This window comes from Natator depressus, chromosome 6 (assembly GCF_965152275.1).
Source record: "Natator depressus isolate rNatDep1 chromosome 6, rNatDep2.hap1, whole genome shotgun sequence".
NCBI classification, from domain to species: Eukaryota; Metazoa; Chordata; order Testudines; family Cheloniidae; genus Natator; species Natator depressus.
This window is the reverse complement of record NC_134239.1, coordinates 24,240,940-24,264,893: the sequence shown is the minus strand read 5'-3', so window position 1 is coordinate 24,264,893 and position 23,954 is coordinate 24,240,940. Positions and strand designations below refer to the sequence as shown.

The following is a 23,954-nucleotide window of genomic DNA, read 5'->3' as shown; positions in this document are numbered from 1 at the left end:
AATGGTCAAAGTGTCAAATGTCTCTTTTGTTTCATTTTTTACCAAAAAGGCTACCACTGTTTGGATAACTAACATAGTAAATGTCAGTGTAAATGGGGTAGAATCTGAGGCTAAAATTGGGAAAGAACAAGTTAAAAATTACTTAGATAAGTTAGATATCTTCAAGTCAGCAGGGCCTAACAAAATACATCCTAGAATACTTAAGGAACTGGCTGAACAGATCTCTGAGCTATTAGTGATCATCTTTGAGAACTCATGGAGGACAGGAGAGATCCCATAGGAGTGGAAAAGGGCAAATATAGTGCCTACCTATAAAATGGGAATAAGGAGAACCCAGGGTATTATCGACCAGTAAGCTGAACTTCCATACCCAGAAAGATAAAGGAGCAAATATTCAAACAATCTGTTTGTAAGCACCAAGAAGATAATAAGGTGATAAATAACAGTCAACATGGATTTGTCAAGAACAATCATGTGAAAACAACCTGACATCCCTCTTTGACAGGGTAACACGCCTTTTGGATGGGGGGAAAGCACTGGATGTGATATAGCTCAACTTTAGTAAGGCTTCTGATACTGTCTCATATGACCATCTCATGAGCAAACTAGGGAAATATAGCCTAGATGAACCTACTGTATAAGGTGGATGCATAACTGGTTGCACTGAATGGTTTCCAGTCAAGTTGGAAGGTCATATCATCTGGGGTCCTGCCTGGATCTGTCCTGTGTCTGGTTCTGTTCAATATCTTCATAAATTATATGGTTAATGCCATAGAGAGTACACTTATAAAGTTTGCAGATGATTCCAAGCTAGAAGGGGTTACAAATGCTTCGGAGAACAGGATTAGAATTCAAAATGATCTTGGCAAACTGAAGAAATGGTCTAACTAAATAGGATGAAATTCAGTAAGAACAAATGAAAAGTTCTACACTTAGGAAGGAATAATCAATTTCACAAATACAAAATGGGAAATGACCACCTACGAAGAAATACTGCAGAAAAGGATCTGTGTGTTACAGTGGATCACAAACTAAATACGAGTCAACAATGAAATATTGTTGCAAAAAAAGCCAACATCATTCTGGGATGTATTAGGAGGAGTGTTTAAAGCAAAACATGAGAAATAAATCTTCCACTCTGTCAGCACTATAAAGCCTCAACTGGAGTATAGTGTCCAGTTCTGGGCGCCACATTTCAGGAAAGATGTGGACAAATTGGAAAGTCCAGAGGAGAGCAACAGAAATTATAAAATGTCTAGAAAACATGAGCTACGAGGAAAGACTGAAACAAATGGGTTTGCTTAGTCTGGAAAGGGAAGACTGCAAGGGGATATGATAAAAGCCTTCAAGCACTTAAAGGGTTATTATAAAGAGGAGGGTGATACATTTTTTCCTTACCCACTGAGGACAGCACAAGAAGTAACAGGCTTAAATTGCAGCAAGGGAAATTTAGGTTAGACATTAGGGAAAGCTTCCTAACTGTAAGGGTAGTTGAGCCTGAAACAAATTATCTAGGGAGATTGTGGAATCTCCATCAGTGAAGGTTTTAAAGAACAAGTTAGATAAACTCCTCTCAGGGATGGTCTGGATAATACTTAGAACTGCCTCAGTGCAGGGGACTGGACTAGATAACTTATAAAGTTCCCTTCCAGTCTTACACTTCTATGATTCTGTGATTCTATGGAATGCAGGCTTATCGGGCCAGATCCTCAACTAGTGTAGTATGGTGTAGTTCCACTGATTTCAGTGGAGCTATGCCAATTTATATCAGCGGAAGATATGGAGCATAATGTTAATAACAATATATTTTTAGTCTTTAATGTTCTTTATTCTAATACATCTTCTTTGGGGTTCAAATTAATCAGTGATCAAATCAAATGGAAAGTGCCACATCTTTCTGCATTAGTATATATGTTCTGTTTTAAAAACAAAACTACCACCTTTTAAACATGGAAGAACAAACTTTTTAGGTTATATCCACTTCCAGAAGAAACCATTGTGTTCTCTCTTCTAATAGCACTGGAAGACAGGAAGCTCTTGCGACCATAAACTCCCTGGTTAAAAGTTTTCTAAAGCATTATAGGCTACCCAAAATACAACAGACATTTAGCTCTGGAGCATCAGTGAGGATAAGTACCTTTGTCCACACTGTTTGCACAAGGGTCCTCAAAGTTGTCTTCAACATCAGGACAGCTGCCCCTAGTCTTCCATGAGTTACCAAAGGCTGAAGCTGAATCCTCCACAACTCCACTAATTGTTCGAAAGTCATCAATCTGGATGTTGTTGAAATTGCCACAAAGACCTGGGTGGGGGATAAATCACAATCAAATGGTATAAATAGGGTTTTGAGATTTAGAGGGATGAGCTTAGCTCTCTGGTGCTCTAGGTTTCCATCCAGGAAGCAGGAGACTTGTCTTGCTTGGCATATTTAATGTTCACACAGTACACTTTTTTAAAGGTATAATTTTTATTATCTATACTACAGTAGCACCAAGGAGTCCCAACAGAGACTGGTGTTGTACATACACATAGTGAGAGACTGTCCCTGTCTCAAAGAGCTTACAAACTAAAGAAATGGCAAAAAAAGTTGCAGAAACAGAATATTACCCCATTTTACAGGCAGGAAACAGAGGCACCGAGAGGTCAAATGACTTTTCCAGGGTATAACAGAAAGTCTGTGGAAAATGTAGGAATCTAATCCACAACCCTTGAGTCCTGGCCCAATATCTTAACCAGTTTTCCTTTATAGTCTAATAATTCAAAAGATTCTCACATACCACACAATATGAAATTCAATTTATCTACCTCAGCAGAGTGGAAGGATTTAGTCAATTCTACCTAGACTTTAAGTTTTTATTGGAGGGATGCAAGGTATTTCAATACGGCTCTCAATTCATTAAGGTCAAAATGGAAGCAAGTAATTTGGACAGGAAGGGTGGTGGATGTACCATTATAACATGGGTAGACATCATGAGCATAATATACTGTACCAGATGTATGATTTTGGTAAGAGTCATCCACTGTTATGAAGAGCTGCATAATGGGTTTTATTTGCACTTGAATCTGTACTCCCAATGAGGTCAAGATGTTGATGTAGAATGTAGAGGGTCTGAAGATAGTGATGCCATCTAAAAATACATAAATATATCTTTACCAAGAAAATATGCACAAATCTGTATATATGTGAGGAGTGGACTACAAATGTACACCTCCATTTGCTTGCTCACTGAACAGACAGTGGCCAGAAACAGATGCTTCAGAGGAAGGTGCAAGAACCCTGCAGCAGGCAGCTGTGGGATAACCTGGGGCAGATGTGAACACTGAAGAAGGAACACTTACCTCTAGTTATTGGCAGCACCGCAATGAAATTATTGATATAGACGTTTCCACAGGAACAGAGTCGGATATTCTGCAAATGGAAAATGAAATATTCCACAATGACAATCAAATATCAAAGAAAGGGATGGAATTGGTGTCACATTCTGACATACTTCAGCCTTCGAAACTTGCTTACAGAAGGGAGGGTCTTTAATAAATCAATACCATTGAAGAGTCCTCCGCCCCATAACACAGTTTGATATTATCTGGCGAATGGTGTGGTCCAGGGATCTGTGCAGCAACACTGAAAAATTCTGAGAGCTGTACTGGAAAAAAAGAGAACCCATACCCTAAGCAATATCCTCGACAGCATGTGTCTCACTTAACTTTTTTGAGGACAATAGAGGAAATTTACTTAGGGGAAATTTACATCTTCAGAGCACTGTGCAGACATCAGGCCTGATTCTGTTCCCAGAGGAGTCAATTGGAATTTTGCCATACGCTAAAGGGGGAGCGGGATCAGGCCTTCCATCTGGAAAACGATGTGCTGTTATGGTGACTGTACTCCGCAAAGGAGATTAGAGCAGATACAGCACAAGGTAACAAAGGTACTGTCAGGTCTCAAGAATCTTATTGATAAGAAAGATATAAGGGACCTGGGCTTCTTTTTATTTCTTGGAAAAGAGGAGATGTTTTTGAAGTAGAAATACTCAAAATTATGAAAAGGATTGCAAAGGCTGATAGAGATCCTTTTTGAACCTCTTACCACTGTGGAAAATGCAAGAGGCAGAATCTCAAAAGTTAGGAACCTAGGAGAAAACAGAGGATTTCTGTAGAACTAAGCTGGTAAACATATGGACCAGATCCTTAGCTGGTGTAAAGTGGTGTAACACCATGAATTTCAATGGAGCTAGGCTGATTTACATTACCAGAGGAGACCCATAAAGCCAAATTCAAGCCCCTTTCCCTTTTCCCTTCAAAACAGTCAAGAAGGAATGCTGCAAGGGTGGTGATACTTCAGATTTGTTTTTGGTGGCTCTGCCTTACCCCCACCCCATATATATATATAAGAGTTGTCTGACGTAGTTTGGAGGAAGTTCCCAGGAAACATAATTGAAGCAAAAAGTACAAATGAATTCAATAATTCCCCAATGATTTGTTCCTGGAGTAGGAGAGTATGTGGATTACCAAAAAGCATGCGGGTTAGAGAAAGAATGGTCTTGTGATCAAGGCACCCGACAGAGACTCATGAGATCTATGTCTGGTTCCTGTCTCTCCCACAGACTTGCTATGTGGCTTTGAGTTAACTCAGTCTCTGTGTTCCACAGTTATCTATCAAATCGGACAATACTACATCCCCTCTCCCAACCTTCATCAGTCTGGTCTGTTTAGACTGTAAAATCTTTGGGTCAAGGACTGCCTCTTCCTATGTTTTTATACAGAGCCTAGCACAATGGAGCTCTGATCTTGTAGGGGAATATTACAAACATTTAACCGAAAAAGTGAAGGCATGGTGGGCCAGATGATCTTTCCTGGTCCTTACATTTCTTTTTAACCTAAGTAGTTACCAATGACTTACAAGGGTTCTTAATGTGACTAATACATTCTTCAAGCAAGTCATAGTGCTTGATATCCCACACTGAATGATCTCTCCAACAACCACAAAGCTGCTGCCAATGTCCTGAAAAGAAGCCAGAAAAACAGGTATGTGAACCATTTTCTATCATATAATTAAGAAGCAAGCAGTGGGGAGAATAGATCCCTAAAACATTTACAGGGAAATCGGAAAGGACCCAGGCATGCCAACTACAATTGCAAAATGTTATCTTTCACTCCCACTTTCAAAACCATGCCCATTAACCTTTCCCTTATGGTCCATTCCTTCAGTATCTGCTACTAATCTATTTTCCAAGGGCTACTTGGAGGTGGGTCTTTGGAGAAGAAGGGGCCAGCTCATCCACCTTCCTTTGCCAGACAATTGTCCATCAGGACAAAGTGAGGAAATCTAGGCTAATAGGTCCACTAGAAAAATAAATATTTTTTTAAAACTTATTTAAAATGTGTTGATGCAGAAAGGACCCACTGAGAAGCACAGAGCAGATGGGACCCAGAGTTATGAGGTAACAAATAGGACCACTCATGCTTAAAAGTTAAGTACATGCTGAAGTGCTTTGTTAAATTAGGAGCCATCTGAGCAAATTAGGCAATAAAGCTCTAACATAGCTTAACTTTTTATCCTAAATAGATTGAGAAATTAAAGAAGCTATTTTTCATACCTTAGCTAAGACATAATGGCAATTGCCATGAAAAATGAACTCTTTGTTATCAAACGTAGTAATGTGGAATCCTCCCTTCACGTTGCAATTTCCAGAAAGAGGCAGAGATACACAAACCCATTGGCCCCCAGCACAGGTACTATAAAAAACAAACAGGAACAGTTATAACCGGAATACATGTAAGGAGATATCATCTGTGTCCGAAACTTCAGATGTCCGTATAAATCAGTCACATCTTCTTCCTCTTGTTAGTAGAGCTGGCTGAAACTTAGAATTTCCATTTCATCGGAAATTTCAACATTTTGAAATTTGTATCCATTCTGAATCAGAACAAAAACAAATATTTTCAAAATTTCCTGCCAAACAGAAATTCCAAATTGGAAAAAATTCATTTTGGAATTCTGAAATTTTGTTTTGAATTTTATTTTATTTTATAATATTTTTTATTTTTACATTACTTCATAACATGCACTAGTGTAAAACTCACACATCATAATGTGACAGGCTATAATGATTGAAATAGTCTATTACTTTTATTTCATTTCATTTTTTAAATAATCAGTTGCAGCCGCTACTTAATACTTATTGATTGATTGATTATCTTCCTTTCTAGATCAAATAGTTTTCTTGTCATGTTGTAATGAAACAGTTTGAATAAAATTTCAGAATTCCCTGAAACAAAGCCTTGGAATTCCCCAAACAAAAATTTCAGAAACAATATTTTTTTAAATTTAGAAATATTATTTTGCCACTGGAATGTCAGAGACAATTGACACATTTTTTAAACAATTTGTCAGTTTCTATCCACAATGGCATATTCGGTTGGAAAAACATTTCAATGCATAGTTTCAGACCAGCTCTAGTTAGTTTGTTACTCAGCTACCAATTCAATGCAATGCTCCTCCCAAATGTATAAGGCTTTGCATCATCAGGCCCTGAAAGAATAAAAGCTTACTGAAATTAATAGAAAGAAATTCACTTTGGGTACTTCAAGAACTAGTTGAAGCAATCTTGGAATCATTAACCATTATCTTCAAGTGCTATTTGGAGGATAAGTGAGATCCCAGAGGACAGGACAAGGGCAAACATAGCACCTATCTTTCACAGGGGGGGACAAAGATGACCTATGAAATTACAGACTAGTCAGCCTAACTTCTATACCTGGAAAGATACTGGAACAAATGATTAAACAATCAATTTGTAAGCACTTGAAGGATAATAGGCTGAATAAATAATAGCCCACATGGATTTGTCAAGAACAAATCATGCCAAACTAACCTACGTTCCTTCTTTGACAGTGTTATTGGGCTAGTGCATAGGGAGGAAGCAGTAGACATGATACATCTTGATTTTGATGAAGTCTCTCATGATTGTCTCATAAGCAAACTAAGAAAATATAGCTAGATGAACCTACTGTATATGGTGGGTTCATAACTGGTTGGAAAATGGTATTCAGAGAGTAGTTATCAACAGTTCCCAGTCAAGCTGGAAGAAAATATCTGCAGGGATCTGTCCTCTGCCTGGTTTTAGTCAATATCTTCATAAATGATTTGGATAATAGCATAGAGCGCGCACACAAAGTTTGCAGACAATACCAAGCTGGAATTCAATAACAAGTGCAATGTACTATATTTAGGATTAAAAAATCAAATGCACAAATACAAAATGGAGAATAAGTGGCTAGGTGGTAGTACTGCAGAAAAAGGTTTGGGGGTAATAGCGGATCACAAATTGAATATGAGCCAACAATGTAATGCAGTTGTGGAAAAGGTTAATGTCATTCTGGGGTGTCATATATAAGAAATGAGAGGTAATTGTTTTGCTCTACTTGGCACTGGTGAGGCCTCCTCTGGACTATTCTGTCCAGTTCTGGGCACCGCACTTTAAGAAAGATGTGGACACACTGGAGACATGTTTAATTTGAGAAAAGTAGCCTGAGGGGGGACCTGATAACAGTCTTCAAATATGTTAAGGGCTGCTATAAAGAGGTCAGTGACTAATTGTGCTCCATGTCTACTGAAGTTAGGACAAGAAGTAATCGGCTTAATATGCAGCAAGGGAGACGTAGGTTAGATATTAGGAAAAACTTTGTAACTATAAAGATAGTTAAATAGCAGAATAGGTTGCCCAGGGAGGTTGTGGAATTACTACCATTGGAGGCTTTTAAGAACAGGTTAGACAAACATCTGCCAGGGATGATCTACGTATACATGGTCCTGCCTCTGTGCACACGGATGTACTAGATGATCTCTTGAGGTCCCTTCCAGCCCAACACTGCTATGATTCCTTTAATTCAATGGGCTTTGATTCAGGCCCTTGAAAGGGACACTGACTATTTCAAAACCCAGGATGTTATAATTAGTTGAGAAATATCTTACAGATTCTAAATCAATAGCTTTCTTTCCCCAGTGTTGCAGAGAACATAAAAGAGTCTGTATGCAGGACCTACACTACTTTGTGCTGCAGATGCAGCTGTTCAGCAGGTATGGAGAACTCAAGATAACAGGCAATCTTCATTCTTAAAGCTATGCACATATAAGGAAACCAACAAAACATGGGCATATTGCTTGGACTTCATGAGGAACTAGGGATAAAGGGAAATTTTGCAAATAGGAAAAGACAATGCCAGCAGGAAAAACAAGCATGTTTGTTAAGCTTCTCAATGGACTCTAGAATGATGAGTAAAAGAGTAAAATGAAAACTGGCAAACAGCATACATGACAGGTCTCTTCACTGAAAACCTTCTATAGGTGAAGACTAGAGATTGGCTCAAGCTGCAAAGTTTGGACCCAGATCAACACATTCTCAACATTCAGGGGGGTTTAGATCCAGGGTTTTGAAGCAGACCATTATTTCTACAGGAACTAATTGTGAATGCAACCCACACTAACACAGTGTAACTGTCCCACCATAGTGACTAGACCACATAGAAGTTTGAGTCAGCTAATGCCTCCAAGCTAACAGACCTGATCCTTGATCTCAGACAGGGGAGGCTCATGCTTTCAGATTCTGAAGTCTCGGGTTCAGTATCTGCAAATGACTCCCAACTAAGGTCAAAACTACATGATGTTCAGATCTCACTCTGACAATGGGTGGTGGTGATCAGTGTGTGGTGGTGATCAGATCCTAAGTTTTGTATCAGTACTATCTTTAGTTAAGACAAATATTAGGACCGGGGTGTGGAGACAATGACATTTAACTCATCAGTGCTTTCTAATAAATGCATTTGCTACATGAATATAATTAGGATTGTAACAATACCAGTTTTGCGAAGGAGTAGAGTAGGACCCTCCGCTTGCATAGACTTTGCCTTGAAACATGCATGGACAGGTGTCAATGGGGATGCATTTGTTGCCATTCATGTCATCAAGAACAGTCCCTGTTCAGAAACACTGGCTAATTAATAGTTCTTAAGTGGGGAAAGACACTGAAGAAAATTGAAAAAGTAAGAAAACACAGTACATCATACTTGGACATTTCTGCAGGTCTGGCTTGGGGCGAATATGTTTTAAAGGAAAATAATGTCTTTTTGCTCATTGTCTGTAGCATTCTGAAAGTTCATCTGTTAGCTGATAGGAGGCATTTCTCACCATGGCTAAAGTGCAAATGGTTTTAATTGCAATGTGCATTTCTGATCCCATGGGGCTGTGTATTGTCACCTTGCTGAAAAGTGACACCATGTGTGGCACTATCGTAAAGGGCCAAATGCAAGATTATGATCCAGTCTCCATCCATTTCTAATACTGGTTCAGAAATCAGAAAAGAACTTCAGGGCTGCAAGCCAGCCTCCAGTTATCTATGTGCAAGCCTGCATCTGCACACACATTTTTTGTATTTGACTTCAGGAAGAGTAAGTTCCCAGTGATTTGGACACATATCGAAATCTTAACTGAAACCATGGAGGTGCCTGACTACCCATCCAGGCTCACACAACATTTCTCTGCCTATATTCTCCCCATTGAGACAGCTTTTCCTTCCATGCTCCTTCCCCTAACCAGACCTGTGCCTTTTTCTCTGGTTCAACACCAGTGACCCTCCTGTCTTCCTTTCCATTTTAATGAACCTGATCCTTTAGAGGACTGGACCAGGAGAAAGAGATGTAATTCAAACCAGTCTTTACATTAATCCATTCTTCTGTTATAAGAAACTGTTGGTTCATCCCTAGTCATCAGTCAATACTGGATATTCCATGACTGCCTGGGATAATTCATGCAAACTTGTAAGACACAAACTATTATCTATCTACTTACAAGTTTTCCAGACATAGGAATGTAAAATTCTGTCTACAGTTTTATTTAAGTAGGTTCACATTTTAATGAAGAAAAATGCCTTTCACTGAACAACAAGAGGTATCTCCTCATTAGTCCCTTGATAAGCATGGCCTGTTATAAGAAGGATGCTACTTTACCAGCAGGGCAGAAGCAACCATCAGTACATGGGGCTTTACAAATCTTGCTCCTCTCTGGATTGGCACATGTGTCGGCACAGGGGTTTCCACATTCCATATATTCCAGGTTATTTGGACATTCTTGGACTGCAAACCCAAATGAAGCAGTTGTAGAGGGTAATGTACTAAATCAATGTTCTAAATGTGGTTTATCATTTTCCAAAGGAAACTAACAATCTTGGTTATAAAATATTCTATCCAGAGCATTAGTATAATTTTATCCACTTTAGGAACCAGTTAAGTATATGGTTACTTTGGTTTTATGAGCCAACAGCTCTCGCAGTTTTTAAATTGGAGGGCATTATAGACTGTAAAGTTATTTACACTAATGGTTCACTGTTTACTCACTCTCAAAATGAAGTAGTCACTGTTGTACCATGCTCTGTCAGGCAGATGATCATCACACACACTCAGAAGCTTGGACTAAATACCTGCATTATTAACCTTTATTTAACTTGCTCGATTCTTGGAATAATCATTCTAAGCAGAGAATTTTATGAAAGCACATAATTTCAGAAGCTCTTATAAAACACATTAAAAGGAACACTGCAGTTTCCTTCTCTGATAAATACTGCTAAGGATATATAAATTTTTTCTTGGATGCCAACTGAATTGGTTACTGAATTCAAATTCTGTAGTTACTTACAACAAAGATCTTTGGTTCTCCATTTCCCAGGGATTCCCCCATTCAGGACACAGTCTCGGGAATACTGGCTAAGGGTACTGCATATGCAGCTGGAAACCAAAGCAGAATCAGAAGAAGAATTCTTTGCACAGATGCACATGTCTCCAGTGCAGGTGGCTACATAGTCATCAAAAGCAACCACTCTGGAACAGTTCCCAAGGTGGGCTAGGAGTTTCTTGCATTTTGATATCTATAATGAAAGAAAAAGGAATAATCCACATCTTAACTTGTGGCCTGATCTTCAGCGTAGCTCCATTGACTTACAGAGTCTGAGAGTTTAAGGCCAGAAGGGACCATGATATCATTTAGCTTCAATGAACTCTCCAGAGCTATGCTGATTTACACCAGCTGAGGATCTATCCCATGATCACTAAGCCCACAGAAAAGGCCTGCCAGACATCTGATGTGCTCATTTGCTGTTCTTCTTGGACTGGAGGCTGTAATTCACTCATGTGCGTTTTTCCACTATAAACATCTGTAATGCTATAACAGCAGATTCTTACAACTTCATCTTGGGCTCTGATTCATGTTTGGATTCCTGAAGAATTTTAATTCTTTGAACATTGTTTATATAATATTTGCCTCAGGATAACCTCTGGAATTGTACTTTATTGTATTTCAGGGAAGTTTATACTTACTGTGACACTGGCCGCACACACTTACATATTTACTACATTTATTTTTTTGTTGATGAGCGTGACCTTTATGGTTTTTGGCATCTTCATCTTCAGCTACATCAGGGCACTTTTCTGTAGGCTCCTCTACTTTGTGAAGGTTTCCAAACTGCCTCGGGAGTAGTTTATAACCTGGAAAATTCCCAAGTTCATCCTGAATACCAATCAGATGCAGAACCAATCTTCAGCTCTGCTTCTGTATTGTGAAGACATATTTAATTATTGTGCTCTAGGGCAACATGTTCTTTACCCAAATTATTTAATATAACCCAGACACTTGAAATATAGGGACTGACATACTTACATCATTCCTATTGAGTTAGAATCCTGAAATAAGGAACACTTTTATTAGGAACTGGTAAGTCTTTTTTTTTTAAAGTGAACTTTGACCTTTCACTTAAAGGTCATCAGTCTTAAGGGATTTCAACTGTTTAAGTGCCTATTTGAATTAAATGGTAAAACTGTCAAAAGTATTTAAGTGGCTTAGGCGCCTAAGTCCCATTGACTTTCAGTGAGACTTATGGTGAAATTTTCAAAATGGTCCTACATGACTGAGTCCCATTGAAAAGTAATGTAAATTTGGTCCCTAAATCACATAGGCCATTGTGAACCTTTTGTCTTTAGGCTCCTAAGGCAATTCTGAAAATGGAATTGAGGTGCTGTTGAAAGTTTTACCCAGAATCCTGAAGTTCCCCACATCAGCCTGATAGGGTTATGTAAGTCTGGTAACGGGTACATGTAGGGTTCCTTTCATTTCTCCCCTTTTCAGGGACTGAATGCAGTTGAAATCCTCACATTTCTCACGTACCCAGGAGCTATCAGCAGCACAAGGTTTTGGCTGATCCAGGCTGTGAGCACTGCCGATGCTGTCAACATGCAGTGTGGGCCCAGAATGGATTTGAAAGTAATGTTGTTTGGACATAACCCTTTATTTCCTAATTTAAAATGGTTTGGAGAACAGTGCTATGACGTAGGTATTTTGCTCAACCACTCTGGCTTTTGTGTCTAGGTAACACTCGGTTTCAACTCAGAGTTTCTGTTGAATTCCTTCAGTCAGGTGGAAGGGATGTTCCCTTCCCATGGAAGGAGATTGGGGTGTTCTAGCCTCAAAACATGCAGATCCCTCAGGATCCAATGGAGGCATGGTGCTACCAAAGGGAGGGGCATTGCTTGGGGTTACCAACTGTCTAATCACACAAACCCAAACACCCTTGCCCTGCCCTCTGCCCCGCCCCTTCCCTGAGACCCCACCCCGCTCACTCCATCCCCCCTCCCTCTGTCGCTTGCTCTTCCCCACCCACACTCAATTTCACTGGGCTGGGGCAGGGGATTGGAGTGTGGGAGGGGGAGTGGGCTCTGGGCTGGGGCCGAGGGGTTCAGAGTGTAGGAGGGGGCTCCGGGCTTAGCCTGTGGCAGGGGATTGGGGTGTAGGAGGGGGTGTGGGCTCTGGGCTGGGGCTGAGGTGTTCAGAGTGTGGGAGGGGGCTCTGGGCTTAGCCCGGGGCAGGGGGTTGAGGTGCAGGAGAGGGTGGGGGTGCAAGCTCTGGGAGGGAGTTTAGGTGCCGGAGGGGACTCAAGGGCTGGGGCGGGGGGTTGGGGTGCGAGAGGCAGTGAGGGGTGCGGGCTCCGGCTGGGTGGTCCCTAACTCGGGCGGCTCCTGGTCGGTGGTACAGCAGGACTAAGGCAGGCTCCCTGCCTGCCCTGGCCCCGCACCCCTCCCAGAAGCAGCCAGCACATCCCTGCAGCCCCTGGGGGATGCCTCAAGGCCTGTGGGCACTGCCCCTGCCTGTGGGCACCCCGCCCCCGCAGCTCCCATTGGCCACAGTTCCTGGCCAATGAGAGCTGTGGATTCAGCACTCAGGGCAGGGTCAGAGCGCGGAGCCCCCTACCCCCTACCTCCAGGGGCTGCAGGGACGTGCTGGCCACTTCCGGGAGCAGCGCGGCGCCAAGCCAGGTAGGGAGCCTGCCTTAGCCCCGCTGTGCCGCCGGACTTTTAGCAACCTAAAATCTCCTGCTTTGGCTTCAGTAGCCTCTGGGAGGTCGAGCCCGATTCCAGGAGATTCCCATCCAAACAAGGAGGGTTGGCAACCCTACCCTTGCCTCTTCAGTGCTGTTCGGTCCCATGAGTAGCTGCAGGCCTCAGATAGCATGGCTCCTGCAGGAGCCATACTGCAAGGGGCTTCCCCAATCACTGTGTGCCCCTGGAACTACCACAGGGCATGAACTTTAAGTTAATGAAGACTCTATTTGCTTCCTGCAAAGATATTGGCAGGGAAAAGAATCCTCCTGGGAACTCCACCTGCAAAGCCCAAACCTGAGGAACATCCAGGAGGGGAGCATGATGCCGGGGGACGCTCCCCCTGCTGCTCCCCTTCAGTACTGATCCAGGGGTGCAGGCTCCCCTTCATTTTCAGAAGCAGAGGGAGCATGGGGCCAGAGTTGAGGGTTGCATTGGCCTCTTTCCAGCACAGTAGCTTGCACTATGGTTTTTGCAAACATTATCCTCAGCTCACTGAAGTTTCCGGAAATTATGGATCACTGTTGATTATTTTTAACAATATACAAATGCAAAATCACACTGGTTCCCAACTGTAAGAGCATGAAAATGTGAAGACTTGTCAGGGAGGGAACATCTACCCATCCCTACTATGAAAGTGCAACTACCTTTGAACCTATTACTATCAAGGGGAAATATTTAGGGTTGCCAGGTGTCCAGTTTTCTACCGGAACACCCAGTCGAAAAGGGATCCTGGCGGCTCCGGTCAGCACCATTAAAAGTCCGGTCGGTGATGCTGCAGGTCTAATGCAAGCTAGTTCCTACCTCTCCTGGCACCACACTGTGTCCCAGAAGCAGCCAGCAGGTCCTGCTCCTAGGCAGGGGGGCCACGGCACTCCATGTGCTGCCCCCACACCAAGCACTGGCTCCACACTCCTATTGGCCAGGAACCATGGCCAATGGGACCTGGGGGGCTGCTGCCTGTGGGCAAGAGAGCTGCATGGAGCCTCCTGGCCCCACTGCCTAGGAGCTGGACCTGCTGCTGGCCGTTTCTGGGGCACAGTGTGGAGCCAGGACAGTCAGGGAGCCAGCCTTAGCTCCACTGCGCCGCTGACCGGGAGCCACCCGAGGTAAGCCTGTGCCTTGACCCTGAGCCCCACCCCCCTGCCACAGCCCTGAGCCCCCCAAAATGTAGAGCCCCCTCCTGCACCCCAAACTCCTCATCCCCAGCCCCACCCCAGAGCCCGCACCCCCAGATGGAGCCCTCATCCCCTCCCACACCCCAACTCCCTGCCCCAGCCTGGAGTCCCCTCCCACACCCTGAACCCCTCATTTCTGTCCTCACCCCTGAGCCCGTATCCCCAGTTAGATCCCGCACCCCCTCCTACACCCCAACCCCCTGCCTCAGCCCAGTGCAAGTGAGTGAGGGTAGGGGAGAGCAAGCCACCAAGGGAGGGGGAATGAAGTGAGTGGGGGCGTGGCCTCAGGGAAGGGGTGGGGCTAGGGTGTTCCATTTTATATTATTAGAAAGTTGGCAACCCTAAATATGGTAGTGGTACAATATGAGAGGTCTGCATTTAACTTTGGTTCAATGGGGTTTTTGTGTGAATCTTTTCAGGTTTGCAACCCCCTGAGAATCATGAATCAGCCTTAGGTTTCTCAAAAGTCACCCTAGGTTTGTCAAAATGTGTATATCAGGGTACCTTTCAGCAAACCAGATGAAAATGTTTTTTAGGTTTTGTGTCATGCTTCATAAAACTCTAGGGAACACATAATATCCAATTCCTACCATTCAAATGCAAATCATTCTTCTCATTGCCATCATAGTTCCCACACAGACCACATGTTTTCCCCTTGTATGTATCTTCCAAGTCCAGCTACAAAATAAAAACAAACAGGAAGATCAGGGTTTTAAGTGGTTCAGTGTGGAAAAGCACTAAGGTGTCAAATTTCTTCTATCAAGTGAAACGTTGAATGGTATATCTGAACAAAAGGAAACTCTCTAAACAAACAGCTGAGCCACATTCCTTTAGTGTTTATCTATTAATTTTTTGGAGCATTATTTAATGTACTGTGACAAAGTTCCTGCTCTACCTTGGTGAGTCTTCTGCTTATTGGCGGATTTGCTCGCCTTGGAGCTTCACGGCAGCCCTCAGCTTGGCCGTTTTTTCTGAACCCACAGTCCAGGTCGACTCCTCCTGTGTCTGACCAGGAGTTGGGAGGATTTGGGGGGAACCCGGGCCCGCCCTCTACTCCGGTTTCCAGCCCAGGGCCCTGTGGAATGCAGCTGTCTAGAGTGCCTCCTGGAACAGCTGTGTGACAGCTACAACTCCCTGGGCTACTTCCCCATGGCCTCCTCCCAACACCTTCTTTATCCTCACCATAGGACCTTCCTCCTGGTGTCTGATAATGCTTGTACACCTCAGTCCTCCAACAGTCCACGTTCTCACTCTCAGCTCCTAGTGCCTCTTGCTCCCAGCTCCTCACACGCACACCACAAACTGAAGTGAGCTCCTTTTTAAAACCCAGGTGCCCTGATTAGCTTTCCTTAATTGATTCTAGCAGCTTCTTGGTTGGCTGCAGGTGTTCTAATTAGCCTGTCTTAATTGTCTCCAGAAGGTTTCTGATTGTTCTGGAACCTTCCCTGTTACCTTACCCAGGGAAAGGGGACCTACTTAGCCTGGGGCTAATATATCTGCCTTCTATTACTCTCCTATAGCCATCTGGTCCGACCCTGTCACAGTACATAATTTCCTTCAATACCTTTAAAGTATGAAGACTCAGTTAAATATAAAATGTTGCTTTCTTCATTATATACATTTGGTCTTAACAAGTCCTTTCTCATTACACACTCTGTGGCCCAAATCCTGAGGTCCTTACTAGAAGGGGAACATCTGCCATCAGTCACATGGTGTAAATCTGGACTATCTATAGTTACTATAGATTTATACCAAGGTGGCTGAGAGTAGTATTTGGACCTCAGTTTTCTTCAGGGATATTCCCATTGATTTCAGTGGAGAGCTACCTGAGTAAAAAGCTGAATAAGGGCTGTAGAACGGACCATATATACTTGCAGCTTAATTAGAAAAAGGGATGGACAAATCCTGAGAATTACTGAGCATAAACAATGCTCATGAAACACCTATTGAATTAAGATCAAGAAGCCAGGAAAATAATTAGGAGTACTTTACCCAAGCTCCTCCAATTAGAAACTGTTTAGATCAGGGATTGGCAACCTTTGGCACATGGTGCATCAGGGAAATCCACTGGCACGCCAGGACGGTTTGTTTACCTGCAGCATCCGCAGGTTCAGCCGATGGCAGCACCCACTGGCTATGGTTCACCGCTCCAGGCCAATGGTGGCTGCGGGAAGCGGCGGACAGCACATCCCTCAGCCCACGCTGCTTCCCGCAGCTCCCATTGGCCTGGAATGGTGGACCATGGCCAGTGGGAACTGAGATCAGCCGAACCTGCAGACGCTGCAGGTAAACAAACCGTCCCATCCACTAGCGGATTTCCCTGACGGACCGCATGCCAAAGGTTGCCGATACCTGGTTTAGATAAACTCAACTACATCAAACAAAGGAGGGAAGGTGATCCACTCCAATAGAAGGGTGGGGGGAGAAATCAGATTACAACATATATGTAAACTTGCAAATACAAGTGAATGTATTACAAGATGTAAATATATGTTAGACAAATTTGCAACATTATTGTTTAGTAATAAACCTTTAACAGAACTTCATAGGAGACAGTCCAAATTCAAAGGAAAAATAGTTAACAGTTGCTATTCCTACCAGATAAACAGCTAATTGCAATATATTACACAGCTAGATCAATAATACAAGTATCCTATGGTAGGGCAACTTCTTCCCTCCCCATCTCAGGCACTACAGTCCCACTCTAGACAGGATGCTAAATGTTCACGGAACAGCGGAACCCTGGTGAGAATGAGCTTCTGGTCACTTGATAGTGATATTGGCTTATCCTCTTCACCACTGGATTGAAAGGCAAACTTCATAGCACTTCTACATCTTGCTGCCTGGGGCAAATAGCAGACTAAATCAGAATTTGAACTAGCATGTGACTGTAGAACCTTTTCCCATATGGATACCAAGCTGGCCTTCTATCCACATGAGCAACTTTTCAATCTTTTTCTATCTGTTCTATTCCCTTCTTTAACTCTCTGAATTGTGTTGCAGGGAATAAAAATCTCTGAAGCACCCATTATGTGGATAATTAGAGAACCACAGTCTCCAGGACTGTCAACCAGCACCTTTCAGCAACACTAAAATTCACTAAAAGAAAACCAACTAACTGGATCTTCATACTAAGAGAGTGTCAGCCCAGTTCCACTTGAGAGTCAGGCCAAGCGTGGATGTGACTTGGAAGTAAGTACAGGTGTCTTCAATCAAAATGCTCTTCAAGCTGAAGGGGAGTGGAATCCTAAAAAACAGAGTGGAAAAAACCAACAAACTATAAAATAGAGCCCAAATCAAATTAAAAGAAGTCAAATTAAAGCAATGAAAGGTATAAGTATGTTCATGTAAAAGTTAGGGTTGGTCTCCATTTATGCACAATGCATTCTTTTATCTTGTCCAGTATGCCCGTTTGCCAATCCTAATCCACAAGGCAATGTATTTTGTCCATTAGCCTGTTGATACTGGGCCATATCTTCAGCTGGTGTAAACTGATTGACTCCATTCACTTCAGTGTAGCTATGCTGATTTATACCAGCTGAGGATCAGATCCATTATGATAGTAAGAGGAGCCATATCATAGTACTGGGGGGGGGGCGTTGCTTCTCTGCCCTGGGGGCTCCCCCATGTGAGGTACCACAGGTTTCTATTCTCTCTCCACTGTCTTTAAGGGGTATGGGAGATACAGAGGTGCTTTGGCCTGCAATGCCATCTATATTGCTTTTGCATCTATGCCAGATGATAGTCTCTCACTTTGCCCATGCCTGGCTGAGAAAGGAGTTTGGATAGCTAGCAAATGCTCAGCCTACGTAAGACAAAGCAGGGGTTCCTCAACCTTTTCCACAGTGTGACCCTCTCTTACATACCAGGACCATGCTGGTGCCCCATTTCATTTAGCAATACAGGAAGGGTAGGTTGTTTGGTTGGAGAAATTACTGGAAGAAATTGCAGATTTTTTTCTCCTTTGATTGACGAGATGCACCTGCCTTTTGTCACTAAGATTTGCAATCTAATGGCTCTTTCCTTTGTTCCACTACTTCTGGATGTCTGGACAGAAACAGCGGCCAATAGTACTTTTTCCATCTTTGCTTGGCAAGGAGGGTGTGAGTGTTTCTGCTAGGTGTAGCCCTTGCCCATGCTCTTGACATCTCTGTGCTGGAATACGGCAATGCACTTTACAGGGGGTTGCCCTTGAAAAATCATTCAAAAAAATTCAGCTCATTCTACATGTGGCTGTCAATGTATTTAGCAGTGGTTCATGCATGGATCATACTTACCCCATGCTCCACAGAGTGCTAGCAGTTCATTTCAGGTTACCATTTAAGGTGAAATGCCATATGAATACTATATTTGTATAATTCGTAATAGGAGAAGACAGTTTCTGAATTGAGCTTTTAGTTGTGGAAGAGTCTTTCAATTCTTATTCTGATCATCACCTAATTGTGGATGTGATGTTGCGCCCCATAATTCTTTATGGAAATATGCTTATGAATGTATACATGACATAACTGGAATATGTTTTATGCTACATGTGCCATGTAACATATCTCTACAAAGGTTATGATCTACTGAATATATTCATCCTATTTGTATGCATGTATCATTTTTGTATTTGAAGTTATGAATATTGGCTGTGTACTTGTTTGATTTTAAGTAGCCTTAGTAAAGCATTTGGTCAGCTTCTTGAGAAAGGAATGTGCAAATTAAGTGCCCAATCAAGAAACACTTAACTGACAATGGATCTTGGAAGACTCCAATCCACATAAGAAGTCTTCCTGGAGACATTCAAGATAGCATGTGGGCAATGGCTGCTGTCTGTAAAAACTGAGTCATGCATGGACATGTGAATTGCCCGTGTGACTCCAAAACTCCATCTTGGAGCTGGATTTTGTATAGGAGAGAGGAGGGGGTCCTCCATCCACAAGAGAAAGTCTATTTAAGCCCCTCCATTTTGTCTTCAACTGGCTCAAGAAATAGCCTCTCCACCCCCAAATGATACCTGAAAGAAACTGGAACAAAGGACAGTAACCACAGGGGTGTGAGTGATTGCTGGACCCAGACTAGAAGGAGACTAGTCTGTAAAAGAAGCTTACTGGACCATCTCTGAGGGTGAGTTTTCATCTGTAATCACTTTCTTACTGTATTAGGCATAGACTTTTATTTTATTTTATTTTGCTTGGTAATTCACTTTGTTCTGTCTGTTATTACTTGGAACCACTTAAATCCTACTTTTTGTATTTAATAAAATCACTTTTTACTTATTAATACCAGGGGGGGGGGCAGACGGGACAGACAAACAGCTGTGCATATCTCTCTATCAGTGTTATAGAAGGTGAACAATTTACGAGTTTATATAGGGTAAAAAGGATTTATTTGGGGTTTGGACCCCATTGGGAGCTGGGCATCTGAGTGTTGGAGACAGGAACACTTCTTAAGCTGTTTTCAGTTAAACCTGCAGCTGTTGGGGGACGTGGTTCAGACCTGGGTCTGTGTTTGCACAAGGCAAGGTTGTGGAGTCCCGGGCTGGGAGGGAAAATGGGTTAGAAGTAGTCTCAGCACATCAGTTGGCATTTCCCAAGGGGTTTTCTGTGATCCAACCCATCACAGTGGGTCTGACCACATAGTAAGTATTAAAAATCAGGATGGGGGGTATTAGGCACCTATATAAGCCAAAGGCCCGAATATCGGGACTGTCCCTATAAAATGGGGACATTTGGCCACCATAGTCTAATCCCACACTGCAGTAATCATTGGATGGAAATGTGTATGTGTTATGTAGAAAATCAAAATAGATTACCATAAGGGTCCCTTTTGTCCTTACCATCTATGAACTCTAATGGAACCCTTGCCAGGTGCTGAGTGCCTCATCTCCTATTAGGGTCAGTGGCAGCTGAGATGCTCTCACAGAAATTGTTCAGCACCTCAAAGGCTCAGTCCCTGTATAACTTTCTAAGAGTTTTCAGTGGCAGAAGGGCTTTAATTGCACTAACTTGGATACAAACTACAGTACAAGCTCTGTCAGTCCTCATCCTTTGTGGCACAAGCTGACCTACCAGATGGGTGCAGGTTGAAACCTCTCTCACCTGGTATACAGACACATTGCATAATGTGGGGTATTTTGAATGTCTTATTCCTTCCTTTGATGAATCTGCCAAGTCTAGAAGGGTCATTAATGCATTGCTAATATACAAGAATGTACTTAAAAGGGAGAACAAACAACATAGTCCAGAGAGAACAATAAATGTTTACTTACTCATGCCCATTCACTGTGATGCCTGACTCTTTCACCTCTAGAAGCACTCCATCAATGGTCGCAGTGAAGCAGACTGGAAATCCATTCTTGTCACTGCGCCTGACCTGGATGTTGAAGTCCTGGTAGCTGTCATTGCAGTGCGAGGCGAAAACATAGTGGCAGATTCCGGGGAAATCGAATTTAACATGGTCAAATGTCTGAAAGTGAAAACTGCCCCAAGTTGAACATTCACTCCTGGTGACTGCAGGGCGCTGGACTGTAGAAAGAGATAGGGGGGTAATGTTATCAGTGTGTATTGCAGGCTTTTATTTACACAGTGCCTAGCACCTGCCATTGAAGTGGCACTTTAAAGATTTAAGGGGGAGATTTTCAGCCATCCATAGCACTTTGGCATCCAACTCTCATTGGCTTTCAGCTGGAGTTAGGTACCTAAGTGCTCTTGGTGCCTCTGTAAACCTCCCCTTAAACTGTATTAAAGCAGGTTGGAAACTGGTTTGCAGTCTCTTCTATCGGGCTCTCATCCAACAAGTGCCACAGATAACATCACTTTTCAGCAAGATGGCTGCCTCCAGCAGTAGACTCAGAAATGCCGGTTGTAATTAAAAACTTTTCTAAACTACGCTGCATTTCATAGGTTACTCAAATTCAGAAGTGTGTCTAATATTGACTCAGCAAACATTTCCCTTCTTTGAGAGGGATGCCAGAAACAAACTTTTGCTGGACCTTAAATAGACCTCCAACTTCTAGTACAACTCAGTCCCATCTCAAAAACTCTGGGCCAGAACCTTGGCCCCTGTGCAGCCAATTTGTGATGCTTAGAGACACCTTTTCTTCATCCCCCACTTAGGACTGAACCCCTCGAGTTTTCAATTGCATATGCTAAAGTTACACATCAAAACTTTCTTTGACTGTGTATGAAACTACGTCTCAGAAACAACCTCAGACTGCGAAGCTAAGCAAAACTGGTGTAATTCTCCATTAACGGAAATTACACTTTGCTGCAATATGCTTTAAGCCTCTCATTTTGCCTACCTGGCAGAATGGCAGGAGAAAATGGGACGGTTTTCCTGATTTGTTGGTGTGATGGCCTTCAGTAATATTAACCGAGCAATATACATCACAGATCAAATCAAAATCAGCCCTTAACATACTCTGTGAACTCTGAAATGTTATGAAATATTCATAACTGGGAATCAGCAGGGGTGCATTGAAAATGTATTTTATTTAAATAAGATGCATCAATAAAACAAACTAAGGTGCCAGTATGTCTTTACAGATTGCATTTGGTAATAGGTATTTGTAACACTAGAGTAGAGTGGAATAAAAAGAGCACCTTTCTGCATACGAGGCAAGGGAAAATAGGTAGGTTTTACTCATTTGTTGGTGTGGAGTTGCTAGAAATACTAACCCTGCAGCAGCCATCACATGAATTCACAATCAACTTTGTGTAATAAATGAACTCAGAAAGCTATGAGACATTCAGAACCAGGAATCAGAAGGTAACAGTGCAGTAGGGGGAAAAATAGAATTCCTACTACAGTGCAGGTACCAGGCAATTAACTCTGGGGGACATCATGCAGAAAAATTGCCCCTAGAGACTGTATAAAAGTCAGACAATTAAAAAGGATGTCACCATTTTCTATATTACAAACTGTGTCCAGCAAATCTGTTCTTTAAACAACTAATCTTGGAACCATGGAATGGCAGATGAATTGCTTTTTAATGCAAAGAAAAACAATTAATTACTTAAATGAGGTTCATTTGTAGTGTACATACACAGTGCTAAGCGATTTACAGCATGCACATATATCTCAGTCTAACCGAGTTTTTTTAATTTGACACTGTATTTGTTATTTAATAGAGGTAAATATCTAAGCAAACAACTTCAGAGTTAGATTTTTCTTACCTATCTGCACTGGTGTTTTGCTCTCGCAATAACTCCAAATTAGGCAGAATATCCATAGTGACCCTCCCTTTTTTTTCCCCATCACACCTACGAAGAGGTAACTTGAAAAACCTCCCAGGGAAATGCTTTTTTCTTGGCTTATCGGCACAGTTTTATAGTCCAGGAATTTGGCGTGAGAACAAAACATTGATGGCAGGGTCCCTGAAAGGTGGAGCTTCACTGATTATTCCCTCGCTGATTCAAGCTTAAAAGACTGAGCGCTCACATTACCTTCTGAAAAGACAACCACGTGTTTTTGTGGTATTTAATTCTTTGGGGATGAGCATGAGGGGATTCACTACAGCTTTTTCCATTCCCCTTTTAAATACTTTAAAATGGTGTTTCTTTCTTCCCTTCCAGTTTGGTCTTTTTCTTCGTGGCAAACATCTTCCTTTTTATTGTGACTTATTGGACACAAGCACTCATCATGGCCCTGATTCAGTCCCTTACTCCTTTGTTCAGACACCAGTGGAATTGCTCTTCCTGAGGATCAGTTTGTTGGTTATTATTACACGCTCCCTCTGCTGGCTGGATGGCTACTTCTGAGCAACAGAAGCAAAAATACTGTAGGGTCAGGCATAAAGGAATGGCTTATTTAAAGAAAAAAATATTGACAGCTGAGTGGTGGACTTTAAAAAGTGAAAGGGGCCAGGTTAGCTGCACTGGACACTGAAGTCGACTTTCCACAGAACAGGTGCAATGTTAGTACAGAGAATATAAACTTCTTACCCCTACCATATAAATGTGTCTCAACCTTGCTTTGCAGGGATAGGAGGGTGATTTAGTCTTCAGTCTCATAAAGCTGGAATTCATTGGTTTATTGGAGTTGGTTTTCATTGTGAGGCTCTGAGATTTCAAAAGCCCAGTTCACACAGGCCCACCAAAATACCATTAGGGTTCAGTCATGAGCTGGTCTATGCACTTATGCAAGGGGGTTACCTTGAGGGACACAAAATATCTCTGCATCACCAGTCACCTCAAATCAAGGCCCATTACTTAGGTTGAAGAGTAGCTTGCTGGAGTTAATGGGACCACTCATGGAGTAAGGTGCTTCTCAGTGTGAGTAAAAGCATCAGAATCTGGCCCGAAAACATTAAGCCAAGGGGAGAGTCATTCTTGAACCCTGCATGTTTGTGAACGTCTATGGACAGTGATTTCTCCT

The 23,954-nt window shown here is 42.4% G+C and overlaps 1 protein-coding gene across 1 annotated transcript in view; it reads right to left on the bottom strand.

The window, feature by feature from the left end:
• The window catches only part of LOC141988817 (mucin-5B-like), a 65,472-nt gene extending 42,532 nt beyond the window's left edge, over window positions 1-22,940 (bottom strand). The window contains exons 1-13 of the mRNA XM_074954814.1: window positions 22,754-22,940; window positions 20,848-21,103; window positions 17,727-17,841; window positions 15,185-15,272; window positions 11,390-11,532; window positions 10,688-10,916; window positions 10,003-10,128; window positions 8,856-8,973; window positions 5,595-5,733; window positions 4,898-4,999; window positions 3,340-3,409; window positions 2,991-3,128; window positions 2,138-2,302 (exon numbers count right to left, since the gene is read on the bottom strand). Of these exons, the coding sequence (XP_074810915.1) occupies window positions 2,138-2,302; window positions 2,991-3,128; window positions 3,340-3,409; window positions 4,898-4,999; window positions 5,595-5,733; window positions 8,856-8,973; window positions 10,003-10,128; window positions 10,688-10,916; window positions 11,390-11,532; window positions 15,185-15,272; window positions 17,727-17,841; window positions 20,848-21,103; window positions 22,754-22,940 (1,876 nt within the window). The remainder of the gene's footprint in view (window positions 1-2,137; window positions 2,303-2,990; window positions 3,129-3,339; window positions 3,410-4,897; window positions 5,000-5,594; window positions 5,734-8,855; window positions 8,974-10,002; window positions 10,129-10,687; window positions 10,917-11,389; window positions 11,533-15,184; window positions 15,273-17,726; window positions 17,842-20,847; window positions 21,104-22,753) is intronic.
• Between the last annotated feature and the right edge of the window lie 1,014 nt (window positions 22,941-23,954).